This window comes from Balaenoptera acutorostrata, chromosome 18 (genome assembly GCF_949987535.1).
Source record: "Balaenoptera acutorostrata chromosome 18, mBalAcu1.1, whole genome shotgun sequence".
NCBI classification, from domain to species: Eukaryota; Metazoa; Chordata; class Mammalia; order Artiodactyla; family Balaenopteridae; genus Balaenoptera; species Balaenoptera acutorostrata.
Genome location: NC_080081.1, coordinates 66,629,989 through 66,654,057, shown reverse-complemented (window position 1 = coordinate 66,654,057; position 24,069 = coordinate 66,629,989). Strand labels below are relative to the sequence as shown.

The 24,069-nt window shown below is 42.6% G+C and overlaps 1 protein-coding gene across 2 annotated transcripts in view; it reads right to left on the bottom strand.

Moving 5' to 3' along the window:
- LHFPL6 (LHFPL tetraspan subfamily member 6) overlaps positions 1-24,069 on the bottom strand; it is a 271,499-nt gene that overhangs the window by 26,414 nt on the left and 221,016 nt on the right. For both annotated transcript variants that reach the window (XM_007193675.2, XM_057532981.1), the window contains one exon: positions 2,633-2,731. In XM_007193675.2, the coding sequence (XP_007193737.1) occupies positions 2,633-2,731 (99 nt within the window). The remainder of the gene's footprint in view (positions 1-2,632; positions 2,732-24,069) is intronic.

The window sequence follows — 24,069 nt, the reverse complement described above, 5'->3', positions numbered from 1 at the left end:
TTCAGCTCTCATCAGTGTTCCAGAGAACGGGAATACTTTCGTAAAGACAGAAAACACAGTTGGTTCGGTGGGAGAGGTGCGGTGACATCTCCATGCCACGGTTTCCCTTTAGGAAGAAAAGATCACAGAGTCTGAAAAACTAATAGTAACCTGGAGAAATGGAACTCGATAAACCCAAAATACTTCTTCAGGGGACCCAGAACTCATTTTCTCTGTAGATAATGCCAGTTTTGATTTTTTTCCTCATCATCCAATCTAAGAGAAATTTAAAACTAAAAAGGCCAAAATTAAAACAACGCTGTCATTTGAAGGTTGCTAAAATGGCTTTAGTGAGTTTATAACATAAGAAAATTATCATCACTAGCAAAGAAAGAGGCAAGTGTTTTGTTTTAAAAGTTAATTTTGACATTCAAATTTTTCATCCTCAGTGCTGAGAAGCTGTAAAATCCTGGGGTGCGGTAGCGAAAAAACTGCAAAAACAGGATCTGAGTTTCATTATAACCTGCTAATTAATATGGCAAAACACAACAGCAGGACACCAGCAAGAACAGAATTCTAACCAAGTTGAGGCCTGTGTGAAACAGCAAAGAATCCCTCAAATACCAGAGAAAGAAAAATGCCAAACACTGTATTGCAATATCTCCCCTGGACACAGTTTGCTTTCCAAAAAAAAAAACAGGATAGCCTAGCGGTTAACTTTGTGTCAGCATTTTCCCCTTCTCTGCATTTACAACAATCACAAACTAATCTAGCCTTAGGATGGCTTCGCCTTCAATGAGGGAAGAATGGGCAGAGGGAAATCTCTTATTTTTTATCCATGTAAATTGGGTGGTATTTCAGGCACCATCTCCTCTACCCAAAGAGCCAGTAGTGTTGTGAGGGAAGCAGGTGTTTGTCATCCATTGAGTCAAACAAAAATTGCTTCATTTTCAAATTCACAGACTTTCTATATGATATCACATCTGCCCATTTTTCTCAGTATCCAACAGAATTTTTTTCTTATAAGTTCTTTTATTTATTTATTTTTTGCTGCATCGCGCGGCATGCGGGATATTAGTTCCCCGACCAGGGATGCACCCACGCCCCCTGCAGTGGGAGGATGGAGTCTTAATCGCTGGACTGCCAGAGAAATGCCTTTTTTTTTTTTTAATAAGTTCTAACAAAAATTTTTTAAATGAATTGGTATATAGTAATACTGCCGTTAGACCGGTTCCCTCGAAAGTTTTCTACTTAGAGAGAAATATTTAATGTGAAAAGCAGATAGATGTTTAAGTTAGTAACTCACTATGTGCTCATTGTCAAAAACTTAATCTGTCTATCCATATATTAGGGAAAAGTATGTTGGCTATCATTTGGCAATAAGTGTTTTATGGGCTCATAATCTTCGGTCTAGTTAACACCAATTCTAGAAAAACATCTTAAGAAAATAATTCAGTCAAGAGAAGGCTTATATTCATTAAACTACTCCTTACAATATGTTTACGTAACACAAACCGAGTAGACAAAATACCCAACTAGAAAGAAATAAGCAAGTGGTTAAGTAAATGTAGGTTTCTCAACCAGCTGAAATATTAGCTAACCATTACAAATTATAATGGTGCAAACCATGTCGTATTATGCAAAACATTTTTATGGGTTGCCAAGTAAGTAAAATACATTCTCTGTACAAGTGAGAAATATCTGAAATTTTCTGATTAGTACACAGAAAAAATCATGAGCCCTTCATCGAGGTGTGAACTGTGGCCTACTTAATCACAGACCCTCTTTCCTGGGTCTCTATGGTCCCCTGATGAGCTTTCTTCATCCCTCCCCTGTGCTTTGCTGAACTGTAATCCTTGCCTGCCAGATAATCCACACGCATCACTTTAAGACCCAGCTCCATTCCCATCTCTTTCACAAAGTTGTGTATTACCCTGGAGTGAAACTGCTTTAGATTCCTTAGCACTGACTGTCATTTTTTTTTTTTTAATTATTTATTTATTTATTTATTTATGGCTGTGTTGGGTCTTCGTTTCTGTGCGAAGGCTTTCTCTAGTTGCGGCAAGTGGGGGCCACTCTTCATCGCGGTGCGCGGGCCTCTCACTATTGCGGCCTCTCTTGTTGGGAGCACAGGCTCCAGACACGCAGGCTCAGTAGTTGTGGCTCACGGGCCTAGTTGCTCCGCGGCATGTGGGATCTTCCCAGACCAGGGCTCGAACCTGTGTCCCCTGCATTGGCAGGCAGATTCTCAACCACTGTGCCACCAGGGAAGCCCTGTCATTTTCTTGATCATATTATTTACTTTATCGTCTCAGATACACAGTGAATTCCACAGAGAGTTATTTTTAGTGCATGAAATGACTGAAATATATGATTCTGAATGAATTAATTAATGAATATTAACTCCTCATAGCAAGGACCATTTCTTTTCTTTGTATCTACAGTACTTCTCATAGTACAGGCCAACAGTAGATTATACATAGCTCTTTACTAAACAGTTGAATAAATGAATGTATGTGTATTGTTACACATGACTGCTGGCTCCAATCCTGGGATGTGTTTTTCTTCCCCATCCCTTTTCCACCTTCTCCTTCTATGAAAGATCAGAGAAGGTTCTCTTCTAAAAGGAGTACTATCCATGAAGAGAACTTACCCAGGTCAAACTGGCCAGAAATGTGGCCACAAGTCTGCCGGACTTCCTCACTGTCCCAGCCCAGGGGGTACAGGGCACAGCCAGCACCGATCAACAAGCCTGCAAAGAGAAAAGACGACAGGACTTTAGCAATGCCCCTCTGCAGCCCTAGATAAAGGTACAAGGGAGAAATAATCAATATAGGCAATATGACAACGGAACATGGGGTCTGCTTTTGGGAAAGCACCAGCCAAGCTCCCTTTAGTGACCTAAGTTCAGTTTAATTCCAAGAACAATTCCAAGTCTGCTTAAAAGGGGGTGGGAGGTGGGAAGAACAACCTTGACAGACAGCTCAGTTTGGTTCCAACTTCCCCTTTTAAAGCATTAAAAGCCTTGCAAATCCTGTTTAGGGAGTACAATCCAGAAGCCCTTTTAATCACTCTTGTAAAAAGCCAACCCATTCCACCCTCAATCCATGTAAACAAGTAATTCGAGAGCCAGCAAAAGGGCCTCATCGGTTATGCATCATCATTCATTAGATTGCTTTTTCCAATTTAAGAATCAAAATAGAATGTTTCAGCATCATCGAATTTTACCAGGGACAGAGAGAGCACAAAGATTTTCATGAACCACTTCAGCACATTGACTGAACTCGTGGACCATGCTACGGTTACCATGCTCCCTTGAGAAGCCGAGAATCACCAAGTGTCCACGCATCTTGGAAATACTCAAGAACACAGACGCTTACTGTGACTTCAGTTCTTGCAGTGAAGACCAAAAGGTTGGATGATTAAACTAAAGCAAGTGACGGTTTTATTTTAAGTCAAGGTATCATGGCAGCTCACCCTGAGTGGACAGCTTTCGATTGGTGAGTCTTTAGTTTTACATCAAAACCTATCAATAATATGGTTTTATGAGAAGCTGAATGAGACTGAAGCACTGACCAATCAAATCTGAGGGCTAATCTGAAAGTATCATCTTGTCACATCAGTCAGCGAGTATTAACATCACCCATAAATCCACAAGTGTGCTGAGCCAGTGGGACCAATGCATACACAGTCTGACTGTCTGCAGGATTGTGGGTTAAAAGGCGCTAAATAAGGGAGGCCCCTCAATTAGAAAACCTGTTAATGTGGTAACGTATAGGCCGAACAACAGCGTCCCCAAAGGCATCTAAGGGAGACCTTCAGTATTTCTGGATTGAGTCTCTTCCTGTCGCCCTTTTGCTTCTCCCTTGCCCCTGGTGGATGACTTGAGTAGTTGTAACCCGTACAAATTGTCTGTTTCCTCACAGGCATCTAAGGAGGTGCTGCTTTCCCCCAACTCCCCCAACCTCTATGCCCAGCTGTGTGGAGAGACAGCCCCCAGAAACTGACACGTTTTCCACCCTGTTGCCCCTCCCTCCGATTCATCCCTTAGACCGCAGTCAAACGAGCATCTAATGCAGAAGGGCTGTGATCCGAGGGAATGCCTGCAAAGAATCACTGCAGCTGCAGATCACAAATTCCAGGATACCTGTATGCAACTGTGTAAATATGAATTGTGTTGAGGCTGAAGAATAATTCAAAAAGCAATGATACGAGGTTTGCTGACTAAGCAAATGTCCCCGTGACCGGTTTCCTTAGGCTTTTTGCCTTAGGATAAAATTTATAGCATTCTGAAGACAATTCCAAACTAGTGTTATCCACCATCAGGTAAAGAGAGAATGAATGAGGATGCCAGAGTTTGTGTAAACTGAATTCCATGAATGTTGAATAAATAATGTGGCATCATTTCCATGATACTCAGTTCTTAAATTAATAAGTAACACCACTTTTTGAGATCTGGTGAGCAATTTTTAAATGATGACACATGCAGAAAGGCAGTTAGATATAAAACGTTCAAGGGTAAGTAAAATGAAAAACAGTAAAATTTAAACCATCAGTATTCCCTTTATCTGATAGGCAAACAAATGATAAACAGTCTCAATTGCTAATGTTCTTACAGTATGGCAGAAAAATATGTCATGTGTTCATGAAAGAAACCGCTGTTTTTTGTTTTGTTTTCATTTTTATCAGAGTTTATTCTTAACCTCTGAAAAGAACTGCTTTTATTTACAGTTATCCAATGCAGGTTGTTGTGTCTATATGAATTTATTTTTAAAATTTTATTTATTTATTTATTTAATACAGCAGGTTCTTATTATCTATTTTATACATATTAGTGTATATATGTCAATCCCAATCTCCCAATTCATCCCCCTCCCCGCCCAAGAAGCCACTTTCGTCCAGTATAAGGATCCCAGCATTTTGCGAGACTAAACAGAGGGGAACTTTTAAGTGCCTATTATGGAGCAAACGGGCCTGTGATTTTCAAAGTGGTACAACACTTGGTAGTCAGGGTTCTTTTGTGTAATAGAATATTGGGCTGTCTTTGTAACACTACGAAATGTGGAGTCAACCATATAAATTAGAAATAATTTTATACATAGGAAACCTGTGTTAGGTGTAAGAATTAAAAAAAGAAAAATACCATGAGCATATGTTCACATTAAAAAAGTATTCAGTGGAGGGCAAGTAGCTTATCTGGATTTTAGTACTCATGTTTATGTAGCCGTTGTTTTGTCACCTGCTAATGTTTGCTAACAGTAAAGATACTGCAGATTCTGAAGATGCGGGGAACATTTCTGGGAGAAAAGTGCACGTTGCAAACTCCTCAGGCTAAGTGATTGTTGCAGTGATTAGGTTCTGTAGGTAAATATCTGGCCTCCCCACTACCTCGCTACTATTATACATCAAGGTGAAAGCAAGTCTCAGGCCGAATTCAGCCAACTACACAACAGCTGTTTACTAGCAGGCTGGCACAAAAAGCGATCAGACGACCAATACTCTAAACTCAGTGAAACCCTCCCCCCAACGCCATCAGATAGTCACTCTAACACATACCTTCTAAACACAATAAATACAACAATTATTCAGATAGCAGGATCAGGGACACTTCAGGTCAGATGAGACAGTATCTTCCAGTTGACGGAATGGGAGAAGTCGCAGGAGTCGAGTTCTAGACCTGCCCTGCCCCAGGCAGTAGCCACGAGCTACATGTAGCTATCTAAGTTTAAATTTAAGTTAGGGAATTCCCTGCCGCTCCGGTGGGTAAGACTGGGTGCTTTCACTGCCGAGGCCTGGGTTCAATTCCTGGTCGGGGAACTAAGAGCCTGCAAGCCACGCGGTGCAGCAAAACAAAACAAAACAAATTAAGTTAATTAAAATTAAATAAAAATAAAATTCAGTTCTTCAGTTGCACTAACCACATTTCAAATGCCTACTAACCACATGGCACTAGTGGCTACCATATTAGACAGTGCAAATACAGACCATTTTCATAATCACAGAAAGTGCTATTGGAGAGGGCTGCTCTAGACCTAAGACACCACTTCAAAAGGATGGGAAAAAACTTGCCACTCTAAAATGTCCCTTTGGAATGTGGATTATTTCTAACTAAAAACAATCAAGGCCCAAAAGATTCAGGAAGAAAGTTTGACCTTCCCCTTAACTGCCTAAAAGAATGTAGACAGAGGGCCTGTTCCAGGAATAGTTCTGTCACCAGAGATATTTGCAAAGAATATGGGCAAGTGTGGTGGAGGAAACTCTACGCAGGGATTAAAGAACAGAGTCCACTCTATGTCCCACTGTCTCTGCCCAGCCCAGTAAACATATATTTACCAAACATTTGCTTCTCCATCTCCATGTAAATTGCCTTGCTCCCCTCTGAAGCCCCAAAGGACTAACCCCCAGCATTCTCTTTGTCTTAGCTGAAGATGGTATTTAAAATCAGTGATGGTTTTGCCATTTCAGGGAATCACTCAGTTTTTCCTGAGTCTCTCCCATGTACACATGTTATTAAACGTTTGTTTGATTTTCCTCCTCTTAATCTATCTCATGTCAAGTCAATTTAATTCTTAGGCCAGCCAGAAGAACCTAGACGGGTAACGGAAAATTTCTTCCTCCCCGACACTGGGCTGGCCAGATTCTTACACCTATGTGTGAGACTGCTTGTTAACAATCAAAGTCATCCTTACTCTTTTAGATTCTCCCTTTGTGGGTGGGGGTGATGGGTGGCTAGAAGCCAGGAAACTACGTTTCAAAAACTCTCCTGCTAGCAGAAGTTCTGGCTCATAGTCCGTCAATGAGCAGGTAAAAGGGAGGAATAAACCATATTCCCCATTGGCAGCTGCAGCCAGATGACATGCTCTTGTGCAGACAGTAGACATGATATTTGGGGTGTGGCTTCCTGGCATCCCTCTCAGCCTCAACTCTCTAAGGGCAGGTCATCAGCTGTCCTCACTTTTTATTTTTTTTTGGATAATTTTTGATTTTTAAAAAAAAATTATTTTATTTATTTTTGGTTGTGTTGGGTCTTCGTTGCTGCACGTGGGCTTTCTCTAGTTGCGGTGCGCGGGCTTCTCATCGCGGTGGCTTCTCTTGTTGCAGAGCACAGGCTCTAGGAACGTGGGCTTCAGTAGTTCTGGCACGCGGGCTCAGTAGTTGTGGCTCACGGGCTCTAGAGTGCAGGGTCAGTAGTTGTGGTGCACAGGCTCCGGGCATGTAGGATCTTCCCGAACCAGAGCTCGAACCCGTGTCCCCTGCACTGGCAGGTGGATTCCTAACCACTGCCCCGCCAGGGAAGTCCTGCCCTCACTTTTGATCCCTGCACTTCCTGAGCTCCTGAATCCTTCAAAGCAGCTTCTCTGACCTCCACTTCCCCAGACCTCCTGGTAGGTCTGTGAAACTTTAAATCCCTGGGTTACATTCCCTGCTGCTTGAAATACCTAGAGTGGTTTCTTCTATTGGCCAATCCCTGGCTGGTACGTGCCCTACTTGTGCAAGGGCAGAGGGGCTGATACGAATCTTTCTATCTGTCCATTACTTAAACATCCATTTTCTCAATTAAAAATGATCTCTAATACAATTTATGCCAATTACTAAACCTTGGGGTAAGTACAGTGATATTAAAAGGCTTTGTGTTAACTGCCTCTGTGGTGAGATCTCTGGTTAGGGAACTTATGCTAATTAACTTCTAGAGTGTGTATTTCAAAAGAGGATACATCAAATGTTAACTAACTGCCTTATATTGGCATCAACTAGAATTGTATCGTCTATACTGAGTTACTAATATTGTAAAGTTAGAGAAAATTAGGACTGGCATATATACACTACCCTGTGTAAAACAGATAGCTAGCGGTAACCTACTGTATAGCCCAGGGAACTCAGCTCGGTGCTCTGTGGTGAGCTAGGTGGGTGGGATGGGGGTAGGGGTGGGAGGGAGGTCCAAGAGGGAGGGGATATATGTGTACACATAGCTGATTCACTTCTTTGTACAGCAGAAACTAACACAACATTGTAAAGCAATTATACTCCCAAAAAAAAAAAACCCCATAAAAATGAGAACATCCTTTTAATGGAAGAAATCTGCCATTGTTCAGTTTTAGCAGTGTTAAGTCTTAGACCATGTTGTGGAAATCAATGTTTGATGGAAACATAGTTTGAAAATCCCTGAATTAGATATCATTTAGATACGATACTTTGTGCTGAAATGAGGCTCAGAAAATATTCTGGAACGTGAAGTGGTTGCCCAAATGAAATCTTCGGGACCTAATGAGTTTTTATGGTTCTAGCTGATTAATTTGCTCCTGGGGAGTAAACGGTTCAATTAAAATCTCTGGCTCACAAACTTTTATATTATTTACGTGGATTTTCTCTATTACCTTTATAAACCCTGTGGTTACCTCATGGGGCTTAATTACGTGGTATTTTAACCTAATTCCCATTTCACTGCCATTACAGACATCATGAAAAAAAGTCACACTCTGTGAAAATCTGTGCATATAGGAATGGAAGTGAGGAAAGAGGCTGTGAATCGGAGGAAACAACCTGAGGAAGGTGGTAACAGAGGTAGGTGATTGGAGGAGGTGTGAACTCATTTGCAGCTACAGGCTCATTTGCAATTAAGAAGAAGTCTATTCTTGCAATCCTAAAGACTTTGCAACTTTTAAAGGGTCATGAGTCAATCACAAATTAGTGTAAATTAGTTCAGTCTTTAGTTTTCACAGGGCACCTCGCTGGAATCAGTTATAGGACATCATAGACCATGGGAAAGGTCACTGTGTAGGAGGTCTTGGGGATTTTGAAAGACACTGCTTCCTAAAAAAGGAAAAAAATAATAATCCAAACAAATGACTCAATAGTTTATAAGTTAAAACACACGCACACACATTTGAATCATGCATTGACTATTAGGCCATTTTAACCTGAGTCCTCTAGGGTTTTGGCCTCACCCTCTTCAAGATAAGTAAAATGTCTGAAGAGCCAGGTCAGTGGAATGACCTTGAAGGAGAAGCCAGTGTTAATGGAGAAGAAAGAGCCCGGACAAATGCAGAAAGGTGGATGCTGGGAGCTGCGCTGTGATGCTGTGTTATCAAAGGGGTCTGCCTTTAGCCCCACATGGGCTCCTGGGCCTAAATCTTAGGACACACTCTGCCTGCCGGTAAACTACCTTGGGGAGAGAGAGGGTCCCAGTGGAAACGCTATTCATTTTCGCACCACGCTGGAGATACCCGCCATGATACTAATTATTTTTCAGAATTTGAGTGTGAAGTCTGAAGTTTGTAAAGAGCTCCATGGTCAAAGTAAGAACCCGAGGCTGGGAATTTTCCCTTCTGCAAACCTTTTTCTATTCAGTCAGTACTTCACACTTAGCCAACGGAATATTAACATAACAATTCGGCTCCTGCCAAGAAGGCAAAACAAACCTCCAGTCAGCCAATGCCAATTGCTCCCCACAGGTGGTAAGAATAGAGTCCTCGTGTTAAACTCATAAAGTCTTATTTTTTTTCCAGGCCACTCTTGAAAGATTTTATGTGATCTCACTTTTTTTCCATGACTATTGCTCCATTCGTTTCCATGGTTTATTATTTTTTTTAATAGCCTGACTTTTTCCACCTATTGCCCCTGGAGGGGTCACACAAGCCTTTCCCATCAATTCATCTTTTATGTTTTTTGGATACTTTCATCCGTCCTCCAGTTCCTTTATCTTCCTTTCTGTGGCAAGCACCGAGGGAAATTGTTTTCTTTACTTTTCTCATGAAAGCTGCTTGGTCTTGTAGCCCGTTATCTGGACTTTTCTTTGGAAGAGGCTGGCGTATCTCCAAGTCACCGTATGTTAATTTATGTACACGATATTCATCCATTTTCAGCCCTCGATAACCGTCCTTTTACAAAATGTAACAGCAAAATAAATCCAGTAGTGGGGAGGGCACAAGGGCAAGGGCCAGTATTATAACTCTTCGGACTCTGAATGCACAATGAGGAGGAAACTACTGAAGTATTCTAGAAGAAAGAGGCTTGGTGAGGCTCTCGTAAGCCGTACGTCCTTTCACAGTGCTTTCTGAAAACTGAGGCACAGGGGATGGAGGCGGCTTGTCCAAGGACACAGAGCCCAAATCAACCCCAGGGCCCCCAGGGCCCAGCCCACGGCTCTTTTCCACCTATCGTGATCCCAATGCTTGGACATAAGTCCACTCCAAGCTCACATACTCCCTGCCCACAACCTGAGTTCAGGCCACACGTGTTGGATTTGAACAACATGGTGTTTTACTACGTCAGATTTTTCACCTGCAAGTCCAGATATCTTGACTCTCTTGAATAACTGAAAGATATGTGCCCATCCTGGGCCTACACCCAGCTGGCTAAAGCCAGGTCATGGCGGTCCCATTAAATGGCTCAGGTACCCTGGCCAGTTCCCCAAGGCATATCTGACTGGGGACCACTGGTTCTCTGAATATGTCTCGAATGACCTCACCTCCGAAAGTTGAATCGCTCTTCTCTAACTGATACACTTTCATTCCTTACTTACCTACACTCAGACCCACAAACATACTAGCTGTTAAGGTCTAGAAGCCTCAACAGGCAGCTTGCCCTGGCCACCCCAGCAGTGAGCTACAGGTTTCACTCCCTCCTGTGAGCTCCTCCTGGGATGCGCTCTGTACCATTTATTTGGGGTTTACCACCTTGCACTGTAGTTATTTAAGTATCACGTTTCCTGAAAGGCCAGAAACTCTACTGTAGGCTTACTTGCATCCAACTCACTGCTTCATGATACTGGTTAAATACTAAATAGCAGTGATACTCTTTATTCAGTATTTACAAAAGCTTCAAAATAATTATATAATAGTTATCTAATAGATAATAGATAATTGCCTTTATTTAGCAGAGGAGGAAATTGAAGCTTAGAGAAGCAGGTTCTTACTCATGCAGCTACGAAATGGTAGATCCAGGCACTGACTTTTAGGCCAGTCTGAGCTAATTCTCCTCACCACTACCTTCTAATGACGCCCAGATCCCCAAGTGTTCATGGTTCCAGCTCTGACCTCACCTCCCATGTTCACACGTGTATTGAACCCTGTGTATAAATGGAGAAGTAGGAATGGGGTAAAAGATCAGGAGAGATTTCAAGTCACCAATTCTCTACGACTGACTCTGCTTTAGCGACAGGAAGCATTTCTGCTGCTGCCTGCTACCAAAGACACGGAACAGGCTCCTGCGAACCCTACAGAGCCCCCCTTCCCTGGGTGCTGGTGAGGGAGAATCCGGATGTGAGTTTCAGCACACAACGAGCTCTGTCCACATAGAGCACGCTGAGGCATAAAGATGAGAAATGGATTCTCCCTCATGAGAAGTTTAGCCAAGGGAAGCATATCTCATCGTAACGCTAAAACATAATAAAGAAACATGACCACTTCTGAACTATCAAAAATACTGTTACAAATCACAATAAAACATTTCTTTGCTGAAAACATCCTGCAGAAGAGAATATACTTCAGGTTCTCTTAAAATATTTTCCAGAATGGCTCCTTGATTCTCATGTCTTCCCCTTTTCTAGTTCATGCAGCAGAAGACACAAAAGACACCAGGCGCCAGAATACCTGCTCCTTAGCTCAGGGTGAAAAATCACAAGCTGATTTCAGCCAGGAGTGACTTATCGTCTTTGCTCTTTCTAGAGTCCTAGGCAATCATTGGTAGAAAAATTAAAGTTGCTTCAAACAGTGCAATGTGGGGGAGATTCTGTAATTCCTATGTGACAGTCTTCTGGTAAATTACATCTGCTCGAAAGCAACATCTCTCTAACCCTAGTAGTTAAGAGCACCTTGTTTCCACCATTTCACCTCTTTAGGTCTCCACTTTTCTTATCTGTAAAATGGGAGCGGGAGGGACCTCCTTCTCAGGGTTATTGCAAGGATCAAATGAGACAGTGTATGTAAAGAGATGGGCACAATACTCACAGTAAGAGTTCAATGAATGGTCTCTACTGCTAAGCTTCGGACTTTGAGCTGATGTAGGGGAGGGTGGTGGATTTGGTTCAAGCCAATGTGTGCTTGTGCTTCTCTCAGAGAAGGTCCTCTTCTTAGACAGAACGCAGAGAGGGTTCCAGCAAGGATATTCGCGGAACTGAGTCGGGAACACTTGCAGGCCTATCAGCCGTGCAAACCTCAGCAAGAACGACTGAAACAGCCACAGCCTGATGACCCTCACGCTTAGGCAAAGGATCCACACACGACTCTAAGGATAATAATACTTTGATCTGTTGTGGTTTTTGTTTCTATCTTTTTACTTTTAAAGGCACTGTGACCTTTCTGTGAGGCAGAGAGAGCCAGAACTGATGTCCCCACTTGGTTAGGATGGAGTCACAGACAAGAGCGGAGATCTGAGGGTCCCCGGGGAGATAATCAGAGGCACTGTAAACTCAGGGCCCCGGACTCCTGCTCCTATGCTTTGGTTCACTGCCTTCACTCTGAGGCTGCTGGGAAGGGAGCTGGCAAGGCTGAGGGCTGCAGCTCCAGCTCTGAAACAGAAGAAACTCTAATTTTCACTGACCCTAAGGTGTCCCGTGTTACACCAGAGGAAAAGAAAGACACAGTCCCACATTTCCAGAGGAACGTGGTTTTGGACCGTGCTTCTCAGACTTGACATGTACACAAAACAGCTGGGAGGCTTGTTAAAGGGCAGATTCTGGTTCTGCAGTGTGAGGGCAGGGCTGGGTCTCCTGCACTTTGAACCAGCACCTGGCGAGACCCGGGCTGCTGTCTACGCCACACTTTGGGCAGCGAGGGTCCAGTGGGAATAGTGCAGGCTCTGAGGGTGATCACGTCAGGTTTGAATCCTGCCACCACCTCACCAGATGTGTGACCTCGAACAGCAAGCTTCTGACTTCCCTGAACCCAGATTTTCATCTATAAAATAGACCTAATGGTGCCCATATCTTTAGCATTGTTATTAGAAATAAATAAAAGGCTTAATAAAGGTGCCCAGTTCAGGGCTTGGCATAAGACAAGAGTTCAGTAAATGGTATCAATAGCTGTGTATCAGTATTAATAATAATATTGTATCACGGGAGTTGCAAACATTTCATTCTGTTTTACCTGCTGATTTCCAGTTCTTCGTTACCAGCTCCAGATAATTACCGGTTTAGAACAAACCCCAAAACAAAAACTGCCTAAGAAAAGCAGAGGGCTCTGCCTTACTACTTGCTTCCATCTTCTGAATAAATATATTTTCTGGAACTAAGACCACAGCTCTACAGCGAAGGATTATGACATTTCTTCTTTGTTCCCTCCAACATTATATTATGAAAAATTTCAAACTTAGGGCGAAGTTGGAAGAATTGTATCGTGAGCACCCAGATACCCACCATCTAGGTTCTATGATTAACAGGTTTTTAAAATTTGCTTTATCACCTATCTTTCCATTTTTCCATTCCTCTATCGATCCATCAAGGCATCTTTCTTGGGGGTGAGGGGGATTAGGGAGATGCTTGTCACAGGTTTTCAGCATCAGGACATATGAAGTTTCTTTTCATTATACATGCTCCACCTTCTTTTTTTTCCCTTGGCCCCAATGGTCTGCACAGACCTATGAGGTACACGCAAAAGTTAGACCCCAAACCCACAACTGTCACAACATTGCATCCCTAAGGCCTGATGGCACTAAGTGGGGACCCATCAACCTAGAAGTAACTTATATACAAATCTAAAGCAAGGAATACCTCTAAGCTTTCCACATTTCTCAAATAACCACCCTATGACCTAAAATGGGATCAGCGTGCTTCTGCTGTCTGACCCAGAAATACCAGTAAGAACTTCAAGAGACATTTCACCGAACCCAGAATGACAACAACATAAAGAGTTCCAGCCCAGCCCAGCCACGCAGCTCAGTTTCCAGTGGACACATTTTCTCTCAAGGATGCCTGCTGTTTTGTACAAAACAAATCGCTCCCAATACTCCTTAAATAAGAAAAAAAGGATGTACAGAATCATCACTCTGCAACATGAAAGCTTTCTAGGAACAAGGCTGGGCTCCAACAATATCCTGTTAGGAAAGTCTGACCAAATCGTGAAAGCAAAAACCAGACAAACAGAAACACCCAGGTGTAAGTAAATTTATACTGCAAGCCTGAATACATTCCACCCCTGCCCTGGACGTGCAACGTCAATTCCAAAGCAGACTCTGGTCTGGTCAGTGCATGCTGGTTAACTGTGGTCACTTGCCCTCACTCAGCTAGATATTCAAGATGTGGACTGCTAGGAACAAGGCCTTTGGAGTCTGAGAGTTCTGTATGCAAATACTGAGTGTGCTACTTAATAGATACTGATGGAGGAGGCCTCTTAAATTTGAGCCCCAAGACCTTCATCTCTGAAATACCAGTTTTTCTTTACAGCGCTGTTGAGGGGATTAGATAAAATGTCCCAGCAGAGTGCAGAGCACATAGACGTAGTTTTGCTCTTATGAAATAAGGAAGAAAGAGAAGGGAAAAGCAGTAAACACTTTTTAAAATTTAATGTGTACGAGAGTGGCTTATGAGAACAAAGTACCCCAGCACCAGGATGCTTTGCTTATTGGACAGGTTTGCAGAACTTCTGCTGGAATTGCAGGGCAGATGACACCACGTGTCTGAAGCCTCACAGAGAACACATCATAACACATCTCATGGGCTTCCCTGGTGGCGCAGTGGTTGAGAATCTGCCTGTCAATGCAGGGGACATGGGTTCGAGCCCTGGTCTGGGAAGATCCCACATGCCGCGGAGCAACTAGGCCCGTGAGCCACAACTACTGAGCCTGCGTGTCTGGAGCCTGTGCTCTGCAACAAGAGAGGCCGCGACAGTGAGAGGCCCGCGCACCGCGATGAAGAGTGGCCCCCGTTCGCCGTAACTAGAGAAAGCCCTCGCACAGAAACGAAAACCCAACACAGCCAAAAGTAAATAAATAAATAAATAAACACATCACATCATAAGCTAGAACGCCATCCCCAGCTACCTACCTCCGAGCCTTCCCCTGACATGCCTACCGATCTTTGCTTTGATTCCTCCTGAATCACTAATTCCCAGTTTCCTTACCCTCTGGCCTGTTAGAGTGATTTGCCCTGGGTGTGGGAAATCACATCACTGCCCATCTGACTGTGTAATTCTCCCAGAGGCCCTGGGTGAGCGGACACCAGTGACATTGCTGAAGGGACTGAGGGCCCAGCAGTGTATAGACAGAGTTGCCTGGAAAAGAGGCTCCTGCAATACACCATCTCCTGCAAGAATCAGAGTAGATTTGGGGGTTGTGTCCTGTTTGAATGGAGACAACAGCGAAACCAAGCTGCCCCAGTTCTGCGTGGATCCTGTGAGGAACTACGCTGTTTACCGCATTCATACACAACGAAGCTATGCATCTGGGGACTCAGGAAGGGGGCTGGCTGAGTCGGGAACTATTAGAGTATCAGTAACAAAACTCCTTTGGAAGAAATAAGGGGCAGGATTGTGGGTTGGGGAGAAAGGGACCAGAGAATGAATCTTTTCATAGGGCTGCAAAAAAACATTAACTTATTGATTTTATTTATAGCCAAAGAGTCTGGAGAAAGGGCATGGCTAGGTTTTAACTCAAGCAGGGTCCTGACTTGGAAGAAGCCTGTTGCAGAGAAAGGGCAGATAGCTTGGGAGCCGGAGGCCCTTCAGTGTGGAGCCAGTCTCTGCCCTGGTTGACGGCTGATGTTCACATGGGAAAGGGGAGGGTGCCCTGGAGATCACTCAGGAAAAGCACACAGAGAGGGCAATATCTCCCTCCCTATTTCTGATCTCCTAATATCATAAAGTTACCCAAGACAGTGGAGAACTCGGGTAGAGGAGTCTTCTAGAAGAGTGATGAGAGGCCTGGGGCTTTTTACTTCAGCTTTCCTACGATAAATTCCATTTTAAAAACCTGTTTCAGTTCTAACACAACAAGATTTAGGAGGAAGAGTAAAACCTCCCGTCCCACTAGTGTCTTTAACCAATACATCAAGTGCCCAAGGATGGACGGATTCTGTGTTCCAAACCCTATTCATTCATTTCTACTGGACTTAACAAAAAAGTATCAGGGTAAGACATGATTTATCTTCCTATTTATTTCTAAGGTCCTTAAATATTTAATCAGGGACCCCATGACAACACTAAAGTAGAATGTCGGGCACATTTTGAAAAAGTAGTATACTCTACAGGTGATGAAATGAATGGTTAGTGAAAGGCTTTCTACAGGTTGACATCGAGGAGCCGTCTGTGCTGTCTGCAGCCTGCCACAGTGAGCCACTTGAAGCCTCAACGCTTCAGCAGATGGGAAGAGTGATTAAAATATTTCTGAAGATGTAATGCAGAGGCTACCAAATGAAAATCCTGTGTAGTACTGAAAACAAGCCTATAATGCACCGATAGGCCACTTTTTCTTTGAGTTCTAGATATTCTGATGGCAGATATTCCTTAATACTTGGCTTCCAAACAAAAAAGTTAAAGCATGAGGCTGCCTGGATTTTTATCTTGACAAACTACCGTAGCAGAGGCTAGACATAAATCTAGGTTTTTACAACTGATGCTGAAGCCACAGTGAGAATCCGACACGGCACAGGTTTCACAAAGACAGCTGCAATATCGTGGGATGATTCAGAGCACAGCCTTGGAAGTCTGACCATTTCTCTTTTGGCTTCGGGATCCTGAGTAACTTCCTTGCCTTTCTCTCGAGTATGTTTCCTCATTAGTAAAACAGGAATAAAATCCATATCAGAGCTGTTTATAAATAAGGATTATTTTATATACATATGCACACACACATATACATACATGCATACACACGTGTGTGCATATGCCCACATATACACAAACTCTATATATGATTGTATATATCTAGCTTATATTATTATTTGATTATAATATATACAAATTATATATGCACATATATATCTTTTGACTAGAATATATAAGACACTTGTAACAGGTTTCTACTAACTTTCTGGCTTAGCATATATACTATTCTCACTACTTATATACTCATAAGGCATGTTTTTCACCACTAAAAAATTAGAGAGTATGAAGATACCATAAGATCATTGATGGATGCCATCCATGAGATGGTACAGGCAGCTAATGCACTTAAAACAGACAGTTCTTGAAAGATATTTTTTTCCTTCATCCACCGTCTGAGACATCAGGAAAGAAAAACCACATCTATTTTCTTCAGGTCTTTTTAAAATACCATCAATTCCACTAAAAAACAGTAAAGCCATCTGGAATAGCTGACAGACAACAATTTGGAAGCAATGTCTTCAAGACAGCTCTAATGATTTTCCTTTTCTGTTTTCTTTCCCTCTTGAAATGTCAAGGATAACTGAAACTTTTCACTTTTCCATCTGTGATTTACTGATCAGTCCCAAACACATTTAGAAAGGACTCGAGAATTTGTTTCCAGTCAGTCCAATACTGGTTTTTAAAATTTTAATTCGATTTTTAAAGTACCATATTTTGTCATGTGTTTTTTCGATATTTAAAAATATAAAATATTTTAAAACATACATTGAAATGTGATCACAAAGTCTTTCATAATGAGAAAAAAATACTCTGAGTGTTTAAAATACTATCACAAGCAGTCACAAAGAAATCACTGGGATCTTTTTCAAATAGCTTATCCTAAGAAACTTATTAAAATAAATGAAAGAAGAAGTCCCAAATGGATAAATGCTGCTTCTCACATAGCAAAACTAGCAGAAGATAGAGTCAGGAATTCTCATTCTTACCCTGCTGATCTAGCTAGCTACCTGAAAATGAATTTTACACAAAGACTTTAAAACTGAACATCAGATGTGTCCCCAAGGTCTAATGAGATATATTTAGAAATATATTTCTATATATTATATATATTTGGTAGAGAAAACAATACTAATTGATGTCTGCTTCATTAATTGAGCTGGTGGGCTTTTGGGTCTGTGCAAAGCATGGTGCTTACACAGTGGAAAAATTAAAAACCTGAAGAAGGTCCATTCATTCTAGCATCTGCAAGAAAGAGAAGTAACACAGAAATATTTCAAGCTTGTACTTGTGTGATGCTAGCAGCAAAACGAACAGTTAACATAGAAATCAGTTAATTTTGGGTGGGAAGCAAGAGAAGGTGGTCTTTGAAGGATGAATGGGGTTTTGGTAAGTAGATGGAGTCATGCCAGGTGAAGAAAGGGGGCCTGGAGATGGACAGGTACAAGGCAGGCTGGAGGAAAATGAAACTAGACTAAGTTGGGAACCAAGGGAGTAGAGGAGAGTAGTGGCCAAGTGGTTGGGATGTGGTCAGTGACCTTGAGGAGGTTGGTAACTCTGGGCCAAGGAAGTTGATCTTTATTCAGTCAGCAAAAGGACCTTAATGTTTGTGAACTGAGTTCTGAAATGTAAGCACTGAAAGGGACCCTCCAGATGATCTAAGCTAGTGCTTCTCAAAATCTGCCATCAAAATATTCCTAAGGACCAAGAGGAGTGAATTTCATACCTTACAGAGTCAAGTGTCCTACTTGAATCAGTCCTCCTCTGAAATAGGTCTTCTTTTTTGGACTTGAGAAATTACTGTGGGATTTTCCATTCTACTCCACAGATAGCCTTATTTTTTTGTGTAAAAATGCTTTCTCCAAACTGGAGTTGGAGTAAAATGGATGCTCCCATAAGATATTTGGGGTTCATCCTGTGGCTTCACATATGCATAGCAAAGCACCCTTTTCTCTCTCTTTTAAAAAAATTTTTATTTTATACTGGAGTATAGTTGATTAACAATGTTGTGTTAGTTTCAGGTGTACAGCAAAGTGATTCATTTATCCATATACACATATCTATTCTTTTTCAAATTCTTTTCTCACTTAGGTTGTTACAGAGTATTGAGCAGAGTTCCCTGTGCTATACAGTAGGTCCTTGTTGGTTATCTATTTTAAATATAGCAGTGCATACATGTCAATCCCAAAGACCTTTTCTCTTTCAGTGTATGTATGAGCTCAGTTTTAGAAGAATGAATCTATGAATCCAGGCTGCAGCTCAAAAAGATGAAGTGACAGTGAAGGAATCAGAAATGAAATGCTCAAAGTCATAGTTGGTAAAAGAATCAGAAATGGAATGACATCTTTTGGCCCTCTGTTCAAAGCTTGTTCTGCAACATCACATTGTCACACAAAAAAGTACCAGTGCTGACGGGCACAGGGCACCTCACATTCAAAAAGGTTCAGAGGTCACCTAGTGCTACCCAGTGAGTGAGAGGGAGACTTCTCCAGTTGGTCCCACGGACCCCATCACGCCCCACCATGCCAGGCACTGCTCCCCACAGGCTGCAAACAGAACAGTCTCTGGTGATGTGAAAGAGATGGTTTAGACGAGGCTTCCTCCAAGGGAACTATTTCCAACATCGAAATTTCCAGCTTATTTATGAAGGGAGAACAGAGCCTCACATAAATGCCTCCCTTCCCAAGTGGAACTGAGCAGCTGCTAATCAAAGGCTGTCAGGCATGATTTGTACCACCCAGGGCTTCATGGAAGGCACAAAAAGAAAGATCATAACACCATGTTTACCTCCCTCTCATTGCTGGTTCTGGCAATAGTATTACAGTCAGGCAGGCTGAGTCAAAACAATTTTCTAAAAATATGGATCAGCTGAGACCATTTAAAGCCTCCTTTTACGGAGTTCATGTTAGGACTTTCCCCTTGGGCTGTCCTGTGTATTCTTTCCCAGAGCCTGCCCCTCCAGCAGCATCTAGCCATCTAAAATATACAATTCTGTCTCCTTGCCAGGGGATCCCAGCCTCCCAAAGACTGATAAGCAAGTCTGCATCCTTCCCAGGAGCCTGGGTAACTATTCCAGAGGGCTCCATCGTTCAGGGTGGGATGTGGTATAAGCCTCCGTCAGAGTTTCCGGTGAGGAATAATTGGTTTTGTTGGTGGACCTGGTGCTGCCCCGCAGGAGGGACTGGCAGTGAATCTGTCTGCTTCAATCCTTCCAAGGATGAGCTTCTACTTTCCCAATTTTTATGAAAGGAGAGAGTTCGACTCTAGAGGGTGAACTGAATGCCATGATATTATATGGACGTTCAATTTTAGGGGGAAACAAAAGCAACCCCTCATCTGTATTAAGCTTTTCACCGAACTCTGTTTTGGTTTTTTTAAAAAATAAATTTATTTATTTATTTATTTATGGCTGCGTTGGGTCTTTGTTGCTGCACGTGGGCTTTCTCTAGTTGTGGCAAGCGGGGGCTACTCTTCGTTGCAGTGCGCGGGCTTCTCATTGCGGTGGCTTCTCTTGTTGCAGAGCACGGGCTCTAGGCGCACAGGCTTCAGTAGTTGTGGCACCACGGGCTCAGTAGTTGTGGTGCACGGGCTTAGTTGCTCCGCGGCATGTGGGATCTTCCCGGACCAGGGCTCGAACCTGTGTCCCCTGCATTGGCAGGTGGATTCTTAACCACTGTGCCAGCAGGGAAGCCCCCAACTCTGTTTGAAGGGCTGCTGGTGACAAGACTAAGGGGACACTGAAGGAGGTTTGTTTCCAGTATAGAGCCCATTTCATTTCTATTAAAACCAATAAACAAAGGAAACGCAACTGCTTTCAAACAAGCTTTGTGAACAGACTGTTTTCAGAATTTATGCTTCTTAAAGCTGTTTGCTATCAAGGAATGGGATCTGACTTGAGAAAGGAACCCAATGTATATCAGTTCCACAGCTTTTCATGCTGTGCCCCTCGAAGCCCTGGGGGGCTCTCCGCGGTGTCTAAAGAGCGTGCACTCAGGTGGGAAGGGGCGAGGAGACGTCAGGGTGGGGTGGGAGGTGAGGGGTGGAAAGCATGAAGGTCCCAGGCTCCACTACTGCTCCCACCAGGGCAGCATTGCTCTGATCTGCACTCATACTGGGCTTCTACGTGATATTTTATATGCGGGGAAGGTGCAGCTCCTAAGTATTTTTGAAACTACCCTACCCTAGCCTAGTGTTATTGGTTGAATTATGTCCCCCTTCCCCAAAGAGATATATTGAGATCCTAACCCCCAGTACCTCAAAGTGTGACCTTATTTGGAAATAGGGTCATTGCAGATGTAATTAGTTAAGATGAGGTCATCCTGGAAGAGAGGGGGCCCCTAATCCAATATCACTGGTGTCCTTATAAGAAAACAGCCATTTGAAGACACCCAGACACAGAGGGAAGACGGTCCTGTGAAGACGGTGGTGGAGTCTGGAATGATGCTGCCACAAGCCCATGAACGCCTGGGGCCACCAGCAGCTAGAAGAGGCAGGGAAGGACTCTTCCCTAGAACCTTTAGAGGGGCGTAACCCAGCCAACGCCTCGATTTCAGACCTCCAGCCTCCAGAACTGCAACAGAATACATTGCTCTTGTTTTAAGCCACTCAGTTTGTGGTCCTTTCTTACAGCAGCCCCAGGAAGCCACTATACCTGGTCAAAAATATTCTCTTCTCTCACTGTTTAATTTTTTTACCCTCTTAGGGAATAAGTTGATAAAGGAAAAGTGCATTAAAAGAAAAAAGTGGAAAGTTATTTTCTCAGTTTACTAACCAACTCCTGCCCCTCACCCCGCCCCCATCCCTTATGTCTCTTAAGAAAACTCATCCAAGAAGAGACATACACAGAGGCTCTGATTTCTCCAGGCACAGCGCCGAGGTTCAAAGAGGCAGCCTGCACTCCGATGCCACAGGTAGCACCATAAATCTCTGCCTCACTTACCACTGGGTCAGAGAACGAAGGTCGATCAGGGATCCTCATCTTTATAACCCGGAGGAAGCATAACTTAACAGATCAGATGCAGCTAACCGTGCGTGCCTGACATGTGAGACGCAAGCTGTGTGATCATAATTTATATTTAAATAGCTTCTTTCACCAAAAGGCTGAAAGAAATTTACAGACTTTTACTTAATTAATCCTTGTAAGCCATCCATGAAGAAGGTAAAGTAAGGTCATATATTCCCCTTTCCTCTGGCATCTCAAGGTTTGGCCACTTTTTCTCCTCTTTATTCTAGTTTGCAGGATTGCTGAGCTTCCCTTCTCCCAAATGCAGGCTTTTATTTTGAAGCTGATGCTCCTATTTCCATATAACCCTATTTCTGGGAGCTCCTGCTTAGAAGAAAATTAGCCCCATTTCCTGCCCTCCCTTTTTATTGGGGGAGGGTGCTCTGAAAGGTCCAATCTATTTCAAAATTACCATTTATTTAAAGCTTTAACTCCCAAAGTATCTTGAGGTCTGGGAGACTAAGTGTTCACCAACGTGTGCATCATGTGTAGGGAGAGAAAGAGAAGCAACAGCCTTGCCAAGTGGCATTAGGATGCCATAAAAAGTGTTTCAGGGGTGGAGACAGGATCTCAGCATCTCAGCAGACACCTCATTGTTATACACATCTTTCGTAACTTTTTTGGTCCGTTTTCAGATGGTGTTCCATTTGAACTCCTCCCGCGATTGCCATGGGTGGGCAATGTGGAGGAGAAATACTCAAGGAAGCTGAAGAAGAAAGGACTTTTATCCTCAACCCTATTCCGAACAGGGCTGCTCTTCCTTTGCCTGTTTTCCTCTTGATCCTCTGACTAAGCAATTGCAACTCCTGAGGATGTTAGGCAAAGATTCCAGAAAGCTTCATAAGTTTCTTTGAGCTCTTTGGAAAAAGAAATTATTAAAAAGAAAACAGCAGTGCCGTGAAACACTTGGTTCTCTGTGAGGCTCTGCCTTTAATTTACCTTCATGAGAAACATTAATATCCGTATTTCTCGATGTGCTAGGGGCTAAGGCTCTTCTGCACAGGGTAGAACAACAGTGAGCTATAAAGCCACTTCAATCTGTACTCATCCGTATTTGAGGTGACTCAGTGAAGGGCTGCATTTAACCAACTTGGAATCTTTGCTGGTACTAGTTCGCCTTCTTGGATATTGTGGATCGATAGGATTTAGCCAAGTACCACCAGCCTCTAATACAGCAGGGCACTTTTTACAATCATTTGACATGTGTGCGGCCAACCCACCTCACAACTGGAAGTCTTTCCTCGAGCCAATAATTAGTGCAAGAACTCAAGTTTTTAAAACCCTATGGTTTTTCAGATGCTATAAAAATTCCAACCCCGGGCTTTCAAAGTTTCAACACAAGTGTTTGCAAGCCAAAAGAGCTTAACACTCAATCTGGTTTATTCTGCTGCTTATATTAAAATCTGTTACTAACCACATTTTTATAGTACTTGCAGCCATCTTGTTGAGAAAGAGTACAGAAGTCACAGTCTAAAGCGGTTTTGATATACTCATTTCTGCTCAAAATAATCTGAAGGATTCAGAGGGAAACTAAGTCTAGCCTCTTTGAACAGAAGGATGTTAAAACAGAAGGTTCTAGGACAGCAAGAAAAGCATATTAATTAGCATTGATTAGAAGAGGAAAGTGAGCTAGGAAGGAGACAATTAGAAGGGGGGGAGCACAGGTCCTTTCTAAACTCGTATCAAAAATATTTATGTAGGTATGTCTTAATTGCAAGTTTATGATAGCAGAATTGGGAAAGCAGGGCAGGAATTATTAATTCCTCTGTGTGGAAGTGGGAGAAGCACGGTGCCTGGAAGGATAGTGTCCTATAAGATCAAGCTGCAGAAAAGAAAGAAATTCACTGAGAGGTCAAAGTGTTATGGCATATGCCTAATGCTGACTGTTGTGTCTTGGGCAAGATGAATTCCATCGTTATCAACACCCAAAAGGAGTTGGAGGGGCTCTGGAGATCAGAGGACTCTTGACTGTCAGGGTTAAAACAAAGAAACACATACATAAAATATGATCCAGGAGAGCAAATCTAAGTGAAGGGGAAATTAATAATAGTCATATTTAAAAAGAGGGATGGCGATAATGTGTACTGATTCAGCACGATAGCTTTTGCTTCAGTTGATATTTTCTGTTAGCATTCACTTGTAAAAAAAAAAAAAAGTTGACCTGAATGTAATCAAAATGTAAAGTAAATATTCAGTTTCTCAGTAACACTAGCCACATTTCACATCTCCAATAGCAACACAGGGCTAGTGTCTACTGCATAGACAGCATAGATATAAGACATTTTCATCATTTGCAGACAATTCTGTTGGACAGTGCTGCATTAGAGGGGACAC